This window comes from Eutrigla gurnardus (assembly GCF_963514095.1).
Source record: "Eutrigla gurnardus genome assembly, chromosome: 20".
Taxonomy (NCBI): domain Eukaryota; kingdom Metazoa; phylum Chordata; class Actinopteri; order Perciformes; family Triglidae; genus Eutrigla; species Eutrigla gurnardus.
The window spans coordinates 20,123,883-20,145,633 of NC_139931.1; the positions used below are offsets into that span (position 1 = coordinate 20,123,883).

The 21,751-nt window shown below is 43.0% G+C and overlaps 1 protein-coding gene across 1 annotated transcript in view; it reads right to left on the reverse strand.

Annotated features, from left to right (window-relative positions):
• The window catches only part of LOC311031491 (ornithine decarboxylase-like), a gene marked incomplete at its 3' end in the record, with an annotated part of 229,983 nt that overhangs the window by 191,902 nt on the left and 16,330 nt on the right, over window positions 1-21,751 (reverse strand). The window contains exons 5-7 of the mRNA XM_084037796.1: window positions 18,745-18,828; window positions 18,303-18,465; window positions 14,892-15,013 (exon numbers count right to left, since the gene is read on the reverse strand). Coding sequence (XP_083893922.1) covers window positions 14,892-15,013; window positions 18,303-18,465; window positions 18,745-18,828 — 369 coding nt within the window. The remainder of the gene's footprint in view (window positions 1-14,891; window positions 15,014-18,302; window positions 18,466-18,744; window positions 18,829-21,751) is intronic.

The following is a 21,751-nucleotide window of genomic DNA, read 5'->3' on the forward strand; positions in this document are numbered from 1 at the left end:
GCATTTATGCTAGCTAACTTCCCATGAATGTCGCTTTTATCTTTGTAATTAATCCATCCCAACATGTGACACCACTTTGCTAAGGTCCTTAGGGTGATGGCTGTTGATTGTTATGTTGGTTAATTTTACATCGACCAAATTGTCATCTTATGGGTGTTTGTTGATCGGGTGGTTTGGTTAAACTCGTAAATCTGCAATTTTTTTCTCGTAAATTTGCCACTTTTTAAACTCATAAATCTGCGACTTTTTTCTCGTAAATGTGCCAATTTTTAAACTCGTAAATCTGCGAGTTTTTTATCGTAAATTTGCCACTTTAATCTCATTTTATTGTTTAGGTCTGATACTCTAATAACCAGCATAAAGCGCATCAGTCACGTCGGCTCTGTGTAATACGTAGGAAAGCATACGAAAATATTGTGCTTTACTTTTCGTACTTTTTAGTACGAAAGCTGAGTGAGAGCAGCCTGACCTCCTCGTATGCTTCCATGAGGATTTCTGCCTCCGGTGGGGAAAATCAGTGAATCTGTGATCGGTGGCGGGGTCTATTTGAGGGAGCCGTGAGCGCGCACCTATCCAGGATTGGTTTCACCTGGCTTGATGAATCCATGTCTGCTCATCCTGGCTTGGTCTTTGTGCAACCAATTAAGCCTGGACGCTCTTGTTTTGGATCGATTGAGCTCAGCTCAGTCACTTATCCTGGATGTCTTAATCCTAGTTTTGTGCAAGGGCCCCTGGTAAATTAGGCAGTGATGTAGGCAGTCTGCAGGACTGTAAGACTGTGTTTCTGTTTGTTGTGGTGTCCCGTCCCAAGGCCGGCCCTCCACTAGTGGTGTGGGAGCACAGACCTCCATATATACCAAAACAATCTTATTTTCTCCATTTTTCCTTGGCATCGTTTCAAGAAAATCTGCGTTCACACAAATCCACTGTAAACGACTCAGTGCGCTGTAGACCATACTCCAGGCCCTTATGTGGCGCTGTTTCTGCTATAAAAATACACCAAAAACGGAGAAGAAGAAACGAAGCATGGGGAAGTAAACACGTTGCTTGACTGGATGTTTGCAGTTGCTATGGCAACAAGTGAAAGCTACGGCTACTATCCACCCGACCACCCGATCAATAAACACCCATAAGATGACAATTTGGCCCGTATAAATAAAACCAACAATAACCATCAACATCATCACCCTAAGGACCTTAACAAGGCACTGTCACACGTTGTGATGCATTCATTAGAAAAATAAATGTTACATTCATGGGAAGTTAGCTAGCATAGATAGTTTGTTAGCATCGTAAAATAGTAGCAAATCCGCAACCTTTTTCTCTGCATATTGCCCCCCTCTCTCAGCTCCATTTTTCTTTTCTTACAATAACCCTAATACGCCTCATACAAAGGAGTATGAGGCGTATTATAGGAGTACAAATAATGGAACGGCCAGAGCGGTAACCAAATGTCGCCACCAGCAAGAGACGAACGACTATGGACCATCGCTGCAGGAATGATCGGTATTCTGCAGGGGACCTCCGATGTTCCATCCAGACCTGAGACATCCAGACCTGTGACATCCAGACCTGCACCATCCAGACCTGAGACATCCAGACCTGCACCATCCAGACCTGCACCATCACGCCTATATGAGGGAATCAGGTGGACCATGACGTGGTCAGAGTGTTCCAGTGCAGCACGAGGCACGGCGTGATAGGCGATCCTTGTTTTTTTGGGGACGGGGATGATGGTGGAGGTCTTGAGGCAGGCTGGTACGTGGCATGTCTCCAGTGAGGTGTTAAAGATGTCAGTGAACACCAGAGACAGCTGATCAGCACAGTGCTTCAGGGTGGAAGGAGAGACAGAGTCTGGTGCGGCTGCTTTGCGGGTGTTCTGACTTTTAAACAGCCGTTTGACATCTCTTTCCAGGATGGTGAGGGCCGTTGTTAGGGAGGGGGGGAGGGGGGGCTCTGAGGTGGGCAGTGATGAAGAGGCTGACTACAGAACCGTCGCTCTGACCTCTGTGGTTATGAAGTCCTTTGAGCGCCTTGTGCTGTCTCATCTCAAAACCCTCACTGACCCACTCCTGGACCCCCTGCAGTTCGCCTACAGAGCCAACAGATCTGTAGACGATGAAGTCAACACGGCCCTTCATTCCATCCTCCAGCACCTGGACTCCTCAGGAACCTACGCCAGGATCCTGTTTGTGGACTTCAGCTCTGCCTTCAACACCATCATCCCGGCTCTGCTGCAGGACAAGCTCTACCAGCTGCACGTGCCTGACTCCACCTGCAGGTGGATCACAGACTTCCTGTCTGACAGGAAGCAGCACGTGAAACTGGAGAAACACGTCTCTGACTCTCGGACCATCAGTACCGGTTCTCCTCAAGGCTGCGTTCTTTCCCTCTGCTCTTCTCCCTGTACACCAGCAGCTGCACCTCCAGTCATCAGTCCGTCAAGCTCCTGAAGTTTGCAGACGACACCACCCTCATTGGACTCATCTCTGGTGGGGATGAGTCCGCCTACAGGTGGGAGATTGACCATCTGATGACCTGGTGCAGCCAGAACAACCTGGAGCTAAATGCTCTGAAGACAGTGGAGATGGTTGTGGATTTCAGGAAGAACGCAGCCCCACCCGCCCCCATCACTCTGGCTGACTCCCCAGTCAACACTGTGGAGTCCTTCCGCTTCCTGGGCTCCATCATCTCCCAGGACCTCGATTGCACCATCATTGTTCTTGGGAGGTTGAACTTCTTCAGCTGCCGCAGGAAGTACATCCTCTGTTGTGCTTTTTTGGTAAGGGAGCTGGTGTTCAGCTGGTGTTCAGCTCCCTCACCAAAAAAGCACAACAGAGGATGTACTTCCTGCGGTAGCTGAAGAAGTTCAACCTGCCAAGAACAATGATGGTGCAATTCTACACTGCCATCATTGAGTCCATCCTCACCTCCTCCATCACCATCTGGTACGCTGCTGCCACCACCAAGGACAAGGGCAGACTGCAGTGTATCATCCGCTCTGCGGAGAAGGTGATTGGCTGCAATCTGCCGTCCCTCCAGGACCTGTACACCTCCAGGACCCTGAGGCGGGCAGGAAAGATAGTGGCCGATCCCTCCCACCCTGGTCACAAACTTTTTGAAACACTCCCCTCTGGCAGGAGGCTGCGGTCCATCAGGACCAAAACCTCACGCCACAAGAACAGCTTCTTCCCGACTGCAGTGGGCCTCATCAACAAGGTTCGGGACCCCCACTGACAGACTCTAACCCCCCACCCAGTAACTACATGTTACACTAACACACATCCTGGACTATTATCCCTGATCATTGCACATATCGTCATCTCTTTATATATTGTATATATACTGTGAACTTGCACATCCAGATTTGTTATTTTTTGCACTCCCTGCACAAACTGCACTGCCTCAAAACAGTTATATTGTACATACTTACATACATACGTTTGTTATATGTTATAGTGTAAATTTCTATTCCAGTACTTTTACTCTTTTTTATTACATGTTTATTGTATGCACCATACACAACCAAGACAAATTCCATCCATCCATCCATCGTCTACCGCTTATCCTGTATTCAGGGTTGCAGGGGGGCTGGAGCCGATCCCAGCTATCATTGGGCGAAGGCAGGGTACACCCTGGACAGGACACCAGTCTATCGCAGGGCTGACACATAGAGACAAACAACCATTCACACCTACGGGCAATTTTAGAGTAATCAATTAACCTATCCCGATCCTGCATGTCTTTGGACTGTGGGAGGAAGCTGGAGAACCCAGAGAGAACCCACGCTTACACGGGGAGAACATGCAAACTCCACACAGAAGGAACCCGGGCCCGACCCGGGAATCAAACCCGCGACCCTCTTGCTGTGAGGCGACAGTGCTACCCACTACACCACCGTGCAGCCCCAAGACAAATTCCTTGCATGTGAAAACTTACTTTGGCAATAAACCTGATTCTGATTCTGATCCAGACCTGCACCATCCAGACCTGAGACATCCAGACCTGCATAATCCAGACCTGAGATATCCAGACCTGCACCATCCAAGCCTGAGACATCAGTAAAAAAATACCCGAGCAAACCAAGTCCAATATGAAGAACACAAAAACTGAATTGTTCCAGTCTGTGTGTCACTTTTATTGGTTTATATGTTATTTGAATCTTTATTATTATTCTTCTTCCGTACGTTTTTCAGTCGCCTCTAGCTTCTGCATACTTTCAGCTACAAAAACCATTCAACTATCAAAATGTTCAGCTCTTTCAGCTCTTTTATGCTCACCTTCAACTTTTTTTCTGCCTTTCATACTTTTTCATATATTCAGCCTTTTCCATATTTTTTTTCAATGCATTCCTATGGAGATCAGCCTAAAAACCTCTTTAACATCCTCCTCTTTGAACTCTGACTAGTTTCACATACTTCCACCTACAGACTCCATTTAAACTTTAAACAATCTACAAGACTTTGAACTATTAAAATCTTATTCACTATGGTGACGGCACTCTGTGCCTTTGATCTTGAGAAGTGACAGCAGGTGTGCTCTAATTGGCGGACAGGAGCAGTGGACAGGAGCAGTCAGTGGGATTTGTAGTTTTTCAAACATCTTCTGCTTAGGCATACTTTCACCTAGAAACTCCATTTAAACTTTAAAATGTAGACACAAGTCTGTCTATCTCTCTCTGTCTCACTCTCTGTCTCTCTCTGTCTCTATCTCTCACTCACTCTCTTTCTCTCTCTGTCTCACTCTCTGTCTGTCTGACTACTACTACTGCTTCTACTATTAGCCTACTAGTGACACTACGTCCACTGCTCGTACTTGTACTAGTACTACAACTACTTCTACTACTAGCCTACTACTGATACTACGTCCACTACTTGTACTTGTACTTTGTAGTTTTTCAAACATCTTCTGCTCAGGCATACTTTCACCTAGAAACTCCATTTCAACTTTAAAATGTAGACACAAGTCTGTCCATCTCTCTCTGTCTCACTCTCTGTCTCTCTCTATCTCTCACTCACTCTCTTTCTCTCTGTCTCTCTCTGTCTCACTCTCTGTCTGTCTGACTACTACTACTTCTACTTCTACTACTAGCCTACTACTGATACTACGTCCACTACTTGTAATAGTACTACTACTACTCCTACTACTACTACTACTACTACTAGCCTACTACTGATACTACCTCCACTACTTGTAGTAGTACTAGTACTACTTAAGTTCCTTAAATAAAACATTAAAAGGCCTTAGAGTTACATTGATATACATAGAAATCACTCAACTTAATGTTTCACCATACACATACACTTAAGGTCATAGCAGAGAGAACGAAAGGAAAAACACAACAAGAAGAAAATATACAATCAACCCCTATAGCTAAGTGTGTTATACTTCTACTACTAGCCTACTACTGATACTACCTCCACTACTTGTAGCAGTACTAGTACTACTACTACTTCTTCTACTACTGATACTACGTCCACTACTTGAACTTGTACTAGTACTACTACTCCTTTGCTACTAGCCTACTACTGATACCATGCCCACTACTTGTACTTGTACTAGTACTACTACTAGTTTACTACTGATACTACCTCCACTACTTGTAGTAGTACTAGGACTACTACTAATTCTACTTCTACTACTACTAATACTACTAATACTTGTACTAATATTACTAGTACTACTGCTAATACTACTGCTACTACTACTTCTACTAATACTACTAGTACTACTGCTACTACTACTACTACTACTACTGATACTACTCCTACTACTTCTATTAGTACCCTACTAATACTACAAACAAAAAGAACATTCAAATATTAAAATGTTCAGCTCTTTAAGGACATTTCAACTTGTCTTCAACATTTTTTTGCCTTTCATATTCTTTTCAAATATTCAGCTTTTTCATATTTGTTCAGCTATTTAGCTTATTTCATACGTTTGCAGATATTAAGCTTTCGGAATATTATGTTCAAATATTTAGCTTTTTTCATAATTTTGCACATATTCAGCTTTTTCATACTTTTCACATATTCAGCTTTTTGAATATTCTCTTCAGCTATTCAGCTTTTTCAAACTTTTTGCATATTCAACTTTTTTAATATTCTCTTCAGCTATTCAGCTTTTTCATACTTTTGCACATTCAGCTTTTTTAATATTGTCTTCAAATATTCAGCTTTTCCATACTTTTGCACATATTCAGCTTTTTGAATATTCTCTTCAAATATTCAGCTTTTTCATACTTTTGCACATATTCAGCTTTTTTTTAATATTCTCTTCAAATATTCTGCTTTTTGAATATTTTCTTCAAATATTCTGCTTTTTGAATATTTTCTTTAAATATTCAGCTTTTTTTCAGTGTTGCTTCAGCATTAAAGCATTTCCACGGATTTTCCGCAGGAAATGCATTTTCTAGTTTACAATCAATTTCAACATAACAATGTAGATCAAGTCAAGTAACTGTGGTATTGCATGGCTGCTTAATCTGTAACGATGATTTCTACTTTGCATCATTGTAAAAGTATGATTTGTGTGCTGCTTCCTGGTTTAGACCTGCTTTTAAGAGGCGGAGAATTTCCGCCGCAAAATAGAAGTGCGCTCTCACTCAAAGTTTTTGTGAACACTGGGGAATATATCATTAGGCACAGATAACGCTTATCCTCCCATGTTTTTGTGGGGAACTCTCTGTCCCCATCACCCTCCCACGAGCGCATATTGAAAATGCTACTTGCTTTTGCCCACTCAATTGCAGGGTCGGAATGGAACCTATTTTCAGCCCGGGAGTTTTTGGCCCAGACGGCCCACTTTTTTCAGTGGTGGAAGTAATACATAAATAAAGGCGGCACAAAACTCTTACTATCCTCTCACTACTTTTCGCTCAAAAGTCACTTAACCATGTAGCATCAACATAATAATTTTAAAATAAATAAGATGAAAATGAAAATAAGTTAACAAAAACTGGAATTTGAAATAAAACAAACAAACAAAAAATCTACAGCATCAAAAGTCACCTGAGCAGGGCACTGGTTTCTGCGACTTTGTTAATCACTGTTTCATTGTCCTGTGACAGTGAGCTTCGTAGCCTATTCTTCACAAATTTCAAGGTTGAGAAGCTCCTCTCACAAGCAACCTGAGTGGTTGAGAGAGTCAAAAGGAACTTGTAGACTAGTCCAATTATATGGTAAGCATCTGTCAACAAATAAATAAACACAAATGGCACAGTTTTTGCAGGACGAACACATCCTACTCTCTCATTCCATCTCTGGTTCTAGGAATCCACTATCACTGTCCTCTCTCCCTGTCCTGACAGTATATCCCTGTAGAGGTGGCCTCTTCAACTTCTGGTGCGTCTTCACTGGGGGACCCAGATTGAACTAATTCAGAACAGCTGTTCTGGAACCGAAAACTCAGAGTTGCCCATCTCAGGGTTGGTCAACTCAGGGTTAGGTTCAGAGTTTATTGATTCTGCTTTCTAGAATACACCACTTAACCCATAAGAACCCACCGTGACACAGGTGTCACACATCCTTTAAATGCTCTGGAAAATTCCATGAGCAGCTTTATCCTTGACTTTAACTCATGAAGTCCCAGAGTGACACATACTTAACATCCTGGTGGGTCATGTGATTTAGTCTTCCCGTAACAACATTTCCAAGATGTCTGTGTGCCACATTACCACTAGGGGCAGAGCTAGCTAAATTGAAAAGGCTTGTTTTTGGTTGCCAAAGGTAAGATTCAAACCATTTAATGCAAACATAACATGTCCTTTGTTACATCTAACCTGTTGTGAACACTTTTAATGTACAAGTTGATATAAAACAAGTCAGGTAAATATCGTTGTGACATGTATGTTTAACCTTAAAATTGTCATGGAAAACCCAATGTGACATATATGTCACAATAAGAAAAAATGATTATGATCTGCTCAGTTAACTTAACTTATTCAATGATATTTAGTTAATATATATTATATTGTTCAATTCAAAGCATATTAAAACCCATATAAACAAAAATCACATTATATGAATCCAATTATTAATCAAATATATAAGGAAACCATTTTTACCCATCAGTAAATAAAATAAACAGACCCTAAAGCTCAACGCTGGAGCAAATCAGACAAAGTATTTGTGGAAGTCAACAGGCCATACATTGTCAAGGAGTACAACACATTCATAGGAGGGGTAGACCTAGATGCATGCATTGCAAGGTACAATTTCCACATGAGGTCACGGAGGTGGTACCTCTACCTATTCTGGCAAACCATAATGCTAGGCCTTGTTAACACATGGCTGATCTACCGCCAAGACTGTAAACTACTTGGTGTCCACAAGCCACTGAAACAAAGGAGCTTCCAGGTAGAGGTTGCAACTAGCCTCATTCTCCTGCGTTCACAAAGGGAATCACTCAATGCCACATCTCCACCACCACCTCCCAAGAGAGTTTGTGTTGGAGTTCCAGTGATGATGTTCGCGTGGACCAGGTTGCACACTGGCCTGTGAAATGCGACAAGCGTGGCCGTTGCAAATTGTGCAAAATCAATGCAACCTCCACCCTCTGTGAGAAATGCGACATGCGTCTTTGCTTCACTGAGGAAAGAAATTGTTTCAAATCTTTCCATTTGGCCTAGGCTTAACTGCCACACGTTGATAACATGTTTACAAGTGTGTTGCTCAGTTTTCTAAAGCTACAGTCATATTAAGACCACCAATATGAGGTTTTATTTTTATTAAATTTGCAAACTTTTGCAAATGTATTCATTTTTGTGTTGGAAAACAAATATGAAAAGAAAATGTTGTTGTTACACCGAAGAGGTAAAGTTAGAATCTTTGTTACCAAACAGAAAAACATGACCAGAAAAAGACTGTAGCTCAGTTTTCTACAGCTACAGTGGCTGTATATTGTATATTGTTGAGAAGACCTCCAATATGAAGAGGCAGTCTTTGTTTATTCCATTTGCAAATTTTTTTATTGTGAAATAAATCTAATTTTTGCTGTTAAAGGTTTTGTTGTTAATATTGTGGAAACGCAAATAAAAAGACAAAGCTTTGTTATCAAACCAAAAAAGACTATGGATGACTTATTTTCAAATGAGGAATGAATTTACCATTAACACCCACTGACAGATCTTTGACAGTAGGGGGTGGTATTTAAAAAAAAAATGTGAAAAAAAAAAACAGAAAAATGTGTTCTATATGGTCTATTTAGTCAGTGTTATGCCCCCCATAATTTTCCTTTAAGGAGAAATGTGTCCGGGTTCTTATGGGTTAAGTGTTCCCATTCGTTGGACGTCTGGATGTCAGAAAGGATTAAGGTTTAAGGCGTCCCGTGTCTCAGCTGTCACAACAGGGTAAATGCGTGCTCTTTCAAAGGCGTTAAAATCAGTGCATGTACAAACAGAGTAGGCGCCCATGTTGTCGATGAGAAGCCAGTCCCCCATGTGCAACTCAGGAATCCAGCAGCTGTCGGTGACTTTGTCAATGCTGTCACAGGTTGGACCCCAGATAACAGACAGGTATCTCTGCTCTCTGCTCTCAACGGCCTGCAACATTGAAAAAGAGAATCTACATCATACGGGTTATCATACTCTCAAACAATCTATTCAATTAAATCTCACGTGTCCTCGTGACTTCAACATCCACCCAGGAAAGCCTGCACTCATCTGTTAATTCATTGACTTCTTCTCCACATTTGATCTCACACTCTCCCCCTCTCCACCCACCCACCGGGCCAGGAACCAACTTGACCTTGTCTTCACAAGGTCCTGTGGCACCTCAGTACTCTCTGTTACCCCGCTCACTGTGTCTGACCACCACTTTGTGACTTTCTTTTTCCCCTTGAAGTCCACCACGTCCCTCCCCTCTACACCTCGAACTGTCACCAATCTGAAACCCCTCTCTCCCTCCGCTCTCTCCTCAACTGTTCTTTCCTCACTACCATCCACAGAACAATTCTCCTAAATGCCTACTGAGGAAGACTCCTCCATCCTAATGTCCTCACTCTCCTCTTCTTTGGACACTCTCTGTCCCCCCACCTCAGGACCAGCACGATCATCTCCCTCCCCTCCCTGGCTGTCTCTGCGAACCAAAATGGAAGAAATTGGGCCAAGATGAGGACCTTGTTCACTTCCACCACCTCCTTTCTGACTTCACCTCAACTGTTTTGGCAGCTAAATCTGCCTTCTTCTGTCAAGGATCAAGTCTTCCACCTCCAATCCAAGGAAACTCTTCTCCATGTTCTCCTCCCTCCTCACCCCTCCCCCTCCTTCCTCCCTCACTGCTGATGACTTTGCAACTTACTTTATCAAGAAAGTTAATGACATCAGCTCCTCATTCACTCATATACCCTCCCAGAAACCATCTCCCCCAACTCTTTACTCTGATGGCCTTCCCAGCTTTAGCCCTCTCTCCTCTGAAGACAGTCATGCACTTGTTACGTCGAACCGTGCCACCACTTGCTCCCTTGACCCGATTCCCTCCTCTCTTCTCCAAGACATCTCACACGACAACTTGCCATTCCTCACCACCCTGGTCAACTCCTTCCTCACCTCAGGTCTCATTCCAGTGGCTTTTAAGACAGCTACAGTGAAGCCCCTCCTAAAAACCCCACCCTAGACGCTGCTGACATCCAAAACTACAGACCTGTATCTCTTCTTTCATTCCTCTCTAAAACCCTGGAACGTGCCGCCTACAACCAACTGTCATCCTATCTCTCACAGAACAACCTCCTTGACCCTAATCAATCAGGATTCAGGACTGCTTACTCCACTGAGACGGCCCTCCTCACAGTGACCGAGTCCCTGCGAGACACTAGAGCCTCATCCCACTCCTCCATTCTCATTCTCCTCGACCTATCTGCTGCATTCGACACAGTCAACCACCAAATCCTCCTCTCCACTCTGGCTGAACTTGGCATAACTGACTCTGCTCTCACCTGGTTCACATCATACCTGACAAATCGCACCTTTCAGGTCACATGGAATGGCTCTATGACCAAACCCTGTTCTCTGGACACGGGTGTCCCTCAAGGCTCAGTACTAGGACTGTTTCTGTTCTCATTATACACTGGAACACTAGGCTCTGTAATCACATCACATGGATTCTCCTACCATTGTTACGCAGATGACACCCAGCTATTCCTCTCTTTTCCCCCAACCTCCGACACTCACATTGCAACTCGCATCTCGGAATGTCTGGCAGACATCTCTGTTTGGACAACTGCGCATCACCTCAAGCTTAACCTGAATAAAACTGAACTCCTCTTCATCCCGGGGAAAGACTGCCCTCGCCGGTCGGTTACTGTCGCGGACATCACAGTATTGCCATCGTCAACTGCAAGGAACCTGGATGTAATCCTTGATGACCAACTATCCTGCACCCTCAACATCACTGCTGTGGCCCGATCCTGCAGATTTGCCCTCTAAAATATCCGCAGGATTCGGACCTTCCTCACAAAGTATGCAACGCAACTCCTGGTCCAAGCACTGGTCATCTCCCGCCTTGACTACTGCAACTCTCTCCTGTCTGGACTCCCGGCCTCGGCGACTCAACTCAACTCAACTCAACTCAACTTTATTTATATAGCACTTTAAAACAACCATAATTGAAAACAAAGTGCTGTACAGAGACATAAAACAATTAAAACACTAAAATAATATAAACAGACAGTAAAACAGGTATTTCATTGTTTTTAAAAGCGATTACAAACAATAAAACAATAATTCAAAGCAGGGCCATAAAAACACTTAAACAAGAGTAAAGTCTCATGTGGAGTTGAAAGCCAGGGAGTAAAAATGGGTTTCAAGACTGGTTTTAAAAATGGACAGTGAGGATGCTTGTCTAATGTGCAATGGTAGCTCGTTCCATAGTTTTGGGGCAGCAGTGGAGAAAGCTCTGTCCCCTCTGAGCTTCCGTTTGGACCTCAGTACCTCCAGGAGCAGCAGGATAGCTGACCTGAGGCACCGAGCAGGAGCATAGGGTTGAAGGAGCTCAGAGAGGTAAGGGGGGGGCGAGACCATTTAAAGACTTAAAAACAAATAAAATAATCTGAAAATGGAATCTAAAGCGCACAGGCAGCCAGTGGAGGGAGGCCAGTATTGGAGTTATGTGCTCCCTCTTACGTGCTCCAGTTAGGAGGCGAGTGGCTGCATTTTGCACCAGCTGGAGACGTGCGAATTAGGACTGGCTGACTCCAAAATAAAGTGCATTACAGTAATCCAGCCGAGATGTTATGAAGGCGTGAATTACTTTCTCAAAATGCTTTTGTGCAAGGAAAGGCTTCACCTTTGCCAGCTGCCTAATCTGAAAGAAGCTGGACTTCACTACAGAACTAATTTGCCGATCAAATTTAAACTCACTGTCCATCTTAAAACCCAAGTTTGTGACTGTTGGCTTTACATAGTCTGCCAAAGGGCCCAAGTCAACGGGTGAGGGTTCACAAGAGCTGCTTGGGCCAAACACCATCACTTCCGTTTTATTTTCTTTAAAATTTAAAAAGTTCAAGGCCATCCAGGCTTTGATGTCTTCGAGACATGACAGAAGTGGTGTGAGGGAGAAAGCATTTGTTTTCTTCAGAGGCACATATGTCTGACTATCACCGGCATAGCAATGAAAAGCGATGCCATGCTTTCTCAGGATGGAGCCCAGGGGCAATAAATACAAAGAAAAAAGCAGCGGCCCTAGAATGGACCCCTGTGGAACCACATACAACAGTGGAGCAGAGCTGGACTCCAAATTCCCAAGGCTTACGCTCATGCTTCTGTCAGCCAGATATGATTTTAACCACTCCAGAGCAGTACCACGGATACCCACTAGGCGGTGTAACCGAGCCAATAAGGTGTTGTGGGCCACAGTGTCAAAGGCTGCAGTTAGGTCCAACAGAACAAGAATGACATGGTCACCAGAGTCATTAGCCATGAGAATGTCATTAAAAACCCTTAATAGAGCTGACTCTGACTAAACCATTGCAGCATATCCAGAACACTGCAGCACGCCTTGTCTTCAATCTACCCAAATTCTCCCATGTGACTCCCCTACTCCGTTACCTCCACTGGCTCCCTGTTGCAGCACACATCCAATTCAAGACGATGGCACTGGCCTTCAAGGCCATCAATGGAACGGCACCCATCTACCTCCAAACAATGGTCAAACCACACGCCCCAATGCAAGCGCCACAATGCTCCTCTACTTCAGCTGGCCGGCTGGTACCACCATCGCTGAAATCAAACAAATGTTGCTCAGCAAAGTCCAGACTCTTCTCTGTTCTGGCACCTCAGTGGTGGAACGAACTCCCGACCAATTTCAGGACAGCAGAGTCACTGCCATCTTCTGAAAAAGGCTCCAGACTCACCTATTCAGACTTCACCTCAACTTCACACACTGCTACGTTCTTACCTATAGCACTTTGATCATAGCACTGTTGTTCTTAAGGTATGTTTGCTGAACAGCTACTACTTTACTCAGACGAGGATCTAACACTTGTTCTATTTTTCAGCTCTTACTTTATCGGCAATGATATGTTGTGGGTTCTTTCTTTCGACAAATGTTATTGTAAGTCGCTTTGGACAAAAGCGTCTGCTTTATGCCCTAAATGTAATGTGTGACATCACGTTTGATCATTTTCTCATGCATCCAACATGCTGTTCCACATCTTATTTTATGTCCATATGGAACAAGCCCACACCTCAAGACTTATGTCCAATGCCAAAGTAAAGTACTAATGCAGGGAATAGTGTCATCTTTAGGTGGACAGTAATATGGTCACAGTCAAACTGCTTTTTTCATTGATCTACAGGTAAGTTTTGGCTTTCTTTTTTTTCTTACAAAGTTTTTGCAATTTGTGAAACAGTCACAACATTTAAATTCACTGATGCATGTGCATGGACACAAATTGTCAATTGGTTTCATGTTGCTCAGTACAAACTAATGTATTTCAATTGGAAGTATGTATTATTTTCTGCTAGATGTTAGGATAAGGGGCTGCACGGTGGTGTAGTGGGTAGCACTCTCGCCTCACAGCAAGAGGGTCCTGGGTTCGATCCCCGGGTCGGCCCGGGTTCCTTCTGTGTGGAGTTTGCATGTTCTCCCCGTGTAAGCGTGGGTTCTCTCCGGGTTCTCCGGCTTCCTCCCACAGCCCAAAGACATGCAGGATGGGGATAGGTTAATTGATGACTCTAAATTGCCCGTAGGTGTGAATGTGAGCGTGAATGGTTGTTTGTCTCTACATGTCGGCCCTGCGATAGACTGGCGTCCTGTCCAGGGTGTACCCTGCCTTCGCCCAATGACAGCTGGGATCGGCTCCAGCCCCCCCGCGACCCTGAATACAGGATAAGCGGTAGAAAATGGATGGATGGATGGATGTTAGGATAAGGCAACAAAACCACTTAGTCAGGTTAAGCAAAGACATCATGGTTGGGCTAAACATAACTATGTACATTTAGGGTGTATCAGAAAAGGAAATGTTGGGTTTAGGAAAGGTTAGGTTCAGTTTACCTATCCTAAACCTGAAAAAGTGTCACTTCACAGCACTTGTCCACCTGTGATATTGTTTTTGTGCCTCCGTACACAAAACCAATATATTGAAATTTTGTGACTATTTCACAAACTACTGTGAGACTGGGTCATCTATTAACTATAACCACGATCCATCCGTAACCTTAAACAAGTATGTTGGTTGGTTAAACCTAACCATATTTAACAATGGATTATTTATATAATGACAAACTTTAACCACTCAGTAGTTGACATGGGCACAGGCAGTGGAAAGCAAGAATTGTATATAGTAAAAACTTTAAAAAAAAGAAAAAAAAAAGTAATTAATTAATTAAAACATTAATCTGGTGTTGGGAAATAATATTTAATATCCTTTGTGATGATGGGGTTGATATTTACTCTGTTGAGGTATGGCTCAAGCTTGATGTGGGCAGGATCATTGATCAGGAAACTCAGGGAGCCATAGACTCCATCATTAATGTAGTACATCATCATTCTATCAGAGCTGTTTTCCTCACCATCTGGAAAAACACAAAATAATCAAAGTTACTAAAATGAAAACTATGCAGACATTTTCCAAATGTGAGAAAGTAGTTGGGGAAATTATAATAAAAATGGTATGGTTCCTCTGCCCCTCCATCACATGCAACATGGTTCTGCAATAAAACCCTGCAAATAAATATTTCAATACAAACACACTGTCAAGGGAAACACTATGACGGCTGTCAGTGTTTCCCTTTGATTTTGATTTTGATTTCTCTCTCTCTCTCTCTCTCTCTCTCTCTCTCTCTCTCTCTCTCTCTCTCTCTCTATATATATATATATATATATATATATACACTCAACAAAAATATAAACGCAACACTTTTGTTTTTGCTCCCATTTTTCATGAGATGGACATAAAGATCTAAAATTAATTCCAGATACACAATATTACCATTTCTCTCAAACATTGTTCACAAATCTGTCTAAATGTGTGATAGTGAGCACTTCTGCTTTGCTGAGATAATCCATCCCACCTCACAGGTGTGCCACATCAAGATGCTGATCTGACATCATGATTAGTGCACAGGTGTACCTTATACTGCCCACAATAAAAGGCCACTCTGAAATGTGCAGTTTTGTCTCACAGCAAAATGCCACAGATGCCACAAGCATTGAGGGAGCGTGCAATTGGCATGCTGACAGCAGGAATGTCAACCAGATCTGTTGCTCGTGCATTGAATGTTCATTTCTCCACCATAAGCCGTCTCCAAAGGCGTTTCAGAGAATATGGCAGTACATCCAACCGGCCTCACAACCGCAGACCACGTGTAACCACACCAGCCCAGGACCTCCACATCCAGCAGGTTCACCTCCAAGATCGTCTGAGACCAGCCACTCAGACAGCTGCTGAAACAATTGGTTTGCATAACCAAACAATTTCTGCACAAACTGTCAGAAACCGTCTCAGGGAAGCTCAACTGCATGCTCGTCGTCCTCATCGGGGTCTTGACCTGACTCCAGCTCGTCGCCGTAACAGACTTGAGTGGGCAAATGCTCACATTCGATGGCGTCTGGCACGTTGGAGAGGTGTTCTCTTCACGGATGAATCTCGGTTTACATTGTTCAGGGCAGATGGCAGACAGCGTGTGTGGCGTCGTGTGGGTGAGCGCTTTGCTGATGTCAATGTTGTGGATCGAGTGGCCCATGGTGGTGGTGGGGTTATGGTATGGGCAGGCATCTGTTATGGACGAAGAACACAGGTGCATTTTATTGATGGCATTTTGAATGCACAGAGATACCGTGATGAGATCCTGAGGCCCATTGTTGTGCCATACATCCATGAACATCACCTCATGTTTCAGCAAGATAATGCACGGCCCCATGTTGCAAGGATCTGTACACAATTCTTGGAAGCTGAAAATGTCCCAGTTCTTGCATGGCCAGCATACTCACCGGACATGTCACCCATTGAGCATGTTTGGGATGTGCTTGACCGGCGTATACGACAGCGTGTACCAGTTCCCACTAATATCCAGCAACTTCGCACAGCCATTGAAGAGGAGTGGACCAACATTCCACAGGCCACAATTGACAATCTGATAAACTGTATGCGAAGAAGATGTGTTGCACTGCATGAGGCAAATGGTGGTCACACCAGATACTGACTGGTTCTGAGTCCCCAGACCCCGAATAAAGCAAAAAAATGCACATTTCAGGGTGGCCTTTTATTGTGGACAGTCTAAGGCACACCTGTGCACTAATCATGATGTCAGATCAGCGTCTTGATGTGGCACACCTGTGAGGTGGGATGGATTATCTCAGCAAAGCAGAAGTGCTCACTATCACACATTTAGACAGATTTGTGAACAATGTTTGAGAGAAATGGTAATATTGTGTATCTGGAATGAATTTTAGATCTTTAAGTCCATCTCATGAAAAATGGGAGCAAAAACAAAAGTGTTGCGTTTATATTTTTGTTGAGTGTATATACATACACACACACACACACACACACACACACACACACATACATACACATACACACACACACATACATACATGCATACATACACACACACACACACACACACACACATACACTCACCAGCCACTTTATTAGGTACACCTTGCTAGTACCGGGTTGGACCCCCTTTTGCCTTCAGAACTGCCTTTAATCCTTCGTGGCATAGATTCAACAAGGTACTGGAAACATTCCTCAGAGATTTTGGTCCATATTGACATAATAGCATCACGCAGTTGCTGCAGATTTGTCGGGTGCACATCCATGATGCGAATCTCCGGTTCCACCACATCCCAAAGGTGCTCTATTGGATTGAGATCTGGTGACTGTGGAGGCCATTTGAGTACAGTGAACTCATTGTCATTTTCAAGAAACCAGTCTGAGATGATTCGCGCTTTATGTAATGACGCGTTATCCTGCTGGAAGTAGCCATCAGAAAATGGGTACACTGTGGTCATAAAGGGTGGACATGGTCAGCAACAATACTCAGGTAGGCTGACACGATGCTCAATTGGTACTAATGGGCTCAAAGTGTTCCAAGAAAATATCCCCCACACTATAACACCACCACCACCAGCCTGAACCGTTGATACAAGGCAGGATGGATCCATGCTTTCAAATTCTGACCCTACCATGTGAATGTCGCAGCAGAAATCGAGACTCATCAGACCAGGCAACGTTTTTCCACTCTTCTATTGTCCAATTTTGGTGAGCCTGTGCTAATTGTAGCCTCAGTTTCCTGTTCTTAGCTGACAGGAGTGGCACCTGGTGTGGTCTTCTGCTGCTGTAGCCCATCCGCCTCAAGGTTCCACGTGTTCTGCGTTCAGAGATGCTCTTCTGCATACCTTGGTTGTAACGAGTGGTTATTTGAGTTACTGTTGCCTTTCTATCAGCTCGAACCAGTCTGGCCATTCTCCTCTGACCTCTGGCATCAACAAGGCATTTGCGCCCACAGAACTGCCGCTCACTGGATATTTTCTCTTTTTCGGACACTGTAAACCCTAGAGATGATTGTGCGAAAATCCCAGTAGATCAGCAGTTTCTGAAATACTCAGACCAGCCCGTCTGGCACCAACAACCATGCCACGTTCAAAGTCACTTAAATCACCTTTCTTCCCCATTCTGATGCTCGGTTTGAACTGCAGCAGATCGTCTTGACCATGTCTACATGCCTAAATGCATTGAGTTGCTGCCATATGATTGGCTGATTAGAAATTTGCGTTAACCAGCAGTTGGACAGGTGTACCTAATAAAGTGGCCGGTGAGTGTATATATACACATACAAATATATACATACACATTACCACTATGTTCATCCATATCATCTAAGATTGCTCTTTTGGCGATGACATTAGCTGCCAGTGTGAAGGCTGACTCCACGTAGTATCGGCCTGGTTCTGCAATAATCTGCACCCCACTCTCAGGAGGGAAGAATTCATCCAGTGCTCCATTAATGACTTCTGAAAACTTGGAGGGAAAAACACACACAAAAGAATATTTCACAGGTATTACACGTCTATAGATCTCCCAATTGACACTTAAATGCAAAGTAATCAGTATGACTGACATTAGTGGCAAAATCTAAAGTTTCTGCATGTTTCTATGAAGTACAATCTATGTAGTTTAAGAGCCTTGATTAAACCAATTGATCAAACGTCTTCAACATTGGAATGACCATTAGAACAAGGAGCTTCTTTAGAAGGATGAAAAAGCACTACCTAACACTGTAAATCTTCTTCATGTTACCTCTTCAAATTTCTCTTGACAGTCCTCTCTCCCAGAGAACCCTCCACCAATATCCAAGAGAGTCATCTGGAGGCCCGACAAATTCTGAAAAAAACACCAGTACCACTGTTATAATGCACCAATTTATAAAGGGTTTATTTAAGGAATTAAAATATTTTTTACATTTAGGTCATTTAGCAGATGCTTTTGTCCAAAGCGACTACAATAAGTATATTTGTCAAAAGAAAGACACAAAGAAACCACAGCATATCATTGCCGATAAAGTAAGAGCAAAAAATAGAAACAAGTGTTAGATCCTCGTCTGAGTAAAGGCAAGGCAAGGCAAGGCAACTTTATTTGTATAGCACATTTCATACACAAGGCAGACTCAAAGTGCTTCACATCATAAAACAAAGTGAGAAGAAAAAGAAAAAAAAATAGAAGAATTAAAAGAAAATAATAAAAAAAAAATTAAAAATGCATTACAGAAAGAAAAGAGAATAAAAACATATTTGCAATAATTAAAAACAGTGCAGACATTGAAAGATTTAGAATAAAGCTATGGTGAACATAAAAGTTTTCAGTCTAGTTTTAAAAGTGGTCAGAGTTGGGGCAAGTCTAACATCTTCAGGAAGTGTATTCCAGCCATTTGTTGCATAGTGACTAAATGATGCTCTCCCGTGATTGTTGTTTACTCTGGGAATCACTAACAGATTGGTCTCAGAAGATCTTAGTGGTCTAGAAGTCTTATGTAGTGGGAGCATATCAGTGATATACTTCGGTCCTAGACCATGTAGTGATTTATATGTGAGCAGGAGGATTTTGAAATCAATCCTCTGACATACAGGGAGCCAATGTAAGGATTTAAGAATTGGTGTAATGTGCTCACATTTTTTGGTCTTTGTAAGAACTCTAGCAGCAGCGTTCTGAACAAGCTGTAGCTGCCTGACAGTTTTTTTCGGAAGACCTGCAAGGAGACCATTACAGTAGTCTAGCCTACTAGTAATAAAGGCATGTACAAGTTTTTCTAAGTCTTGAGCTGACATGAGCCCTCTAAGTCTTGCTACATTTTTTAGGTGATAGTAGGCTGATTTTGTTACTGATTTAACGTGACTGTCGAAATGTAAATCAGAATCCATAATAACCCCAAGATTTCTGGCTTTGTTTGAGGTTTTCAGGGACAGAGAGTGAAGGTGTTGAATTACTTTAAACCTTTCTTTTTTAGCACCAAAAACAATTATCTCAGTTTTATCCTCATTTAGTTGTAGGAAGTTTTGGCACATCCAGTCTTTGACTTGCTCAATGCACTGGCACAGAAGATCTATGGGGCGATAGTCGTTTGGTGATAGTGCTACATAGATTTGGGTGTCATCGGCATAGCAATGGTGGTCAATTATTATGCATGATTTGTCCTAGTGGGAGCATGTAGATGTTGAATAAAGTCGGCCCCAAGATTGAACCTTGGGGGACTCCACACATTACATTGGTAGGTTCTGATACAAAGTCGCCAATGGAAACAAAATAGTTCCTATCTTGTAGATATGACTTGAACCAGCTTAAGACTGTGCCTGAGAGCCCCACCCAGTTTTCCAACCTGTCCAAGAGTATTGAGTGGTCGACAGTGTCAAATGCAGCACTGAGGTCTAATAGCATTAATATTGAAGTTTTGCCAGAGTCTGTGTTAAGACGGATGTCATTTACAACTTTAATAAGGGCCGTCTCGGTGCTATGAAAAGGTTGAAATCCTGACTGGAAGTTGTTGTGGCAGCCAGTTGAAGCCAGGAAGTGATTTAGTTGTTGGAGGACAACTTTCTCAATTATTTTACTTATGAAGGGTATATTTGAAATTGGTCTGTAGTTGTTGATGATAGAGGCATCTAGGCTCCGCTTTTTTAGAAGAGGTGTAATGACTGCAGTTTTGAAGGCCTTTGGGAAATTGCCTGATTGAATGGAGTTATTAACTATTTGCAATACGTCTATTGATAGGCAGTCAAAAACATTCTTAAAAAAGTTGGTAGGTAAAGCATCAAGGCAGCAGGTGGATGATTTTAGATTTGTCACCGTTTCCACTAGAGTTTTAGAGTCTATGGCATTAAAGCTTGCCATCATTGCTGTGTTACTTTTGCCTGAACAGGGTGGTGATCCAACTTTTTTGTTTGAGATATTGATGGCGCGTCTGATGCCTTCAATTTTATTAGTATAAAAGAATGCAAACTCATTGCATTTCTGTGTGGAGTGGAGTTTAGCTGGTATTTGTGTTGGGGGGTTGGTCAGTCTGTCAACAGTTGCAAATAGGGTTTTCGCCTTATTAGTGTTGTTGTTTATGATATTGGAGAAGTATGTTTCTCTCGCACTTTTTAAGACTAAATTGTAGGCCCGAAGGCTCTCTTTATAGATGTCATGGTGAATATGAAGTTTAGTACTCCGCCAGATTCGTTCAGCCTTCCTGCACTCTCTTCTCTGGGCTGTCACAACAGCAACTTTTCTCCAGGGTGCCTTTTGCTTACCAGAAATTGTTTTAACCGTAGCAGGTGCAATGACATCAATGACATTCAGAATTTTGGAATTAAAGATGTTTACAAGATCATCAGTGTAAGAGCCATTTTCCTGTTTTCCATTTATGTTGTAATGTCTGTGTTGACCACTGAGTGGTGCTGCCGTATTGTGGGTACAGGTATAAAGGGTACGTCATTTGGGTTACCTCTGTTGTTTGACCCCGGAAGGGCATACGGTTTTTGACCGCTAGAAATACCAAATACCACCAGTTGTTGTTATGTCACTGAGGATCTATATAAATGTATTCCGTATTCCCATGCAATTGGTGTCATGGTGAGAAAATAAACGGGTTGTAAACCGGAGACGATCGCACGGATCAATCATTGCTTCACGTAGCTGCATAGTACTGGAAACATCAACACAGCGCGTCAACCAGGTCACCCGGGAGTCAAACCACACGGAGCACATCCAATGGATGTGGCTCCTATATTTGTCAAAAACCGTATGCCCTTCCGGGGCACTGATAACAGTG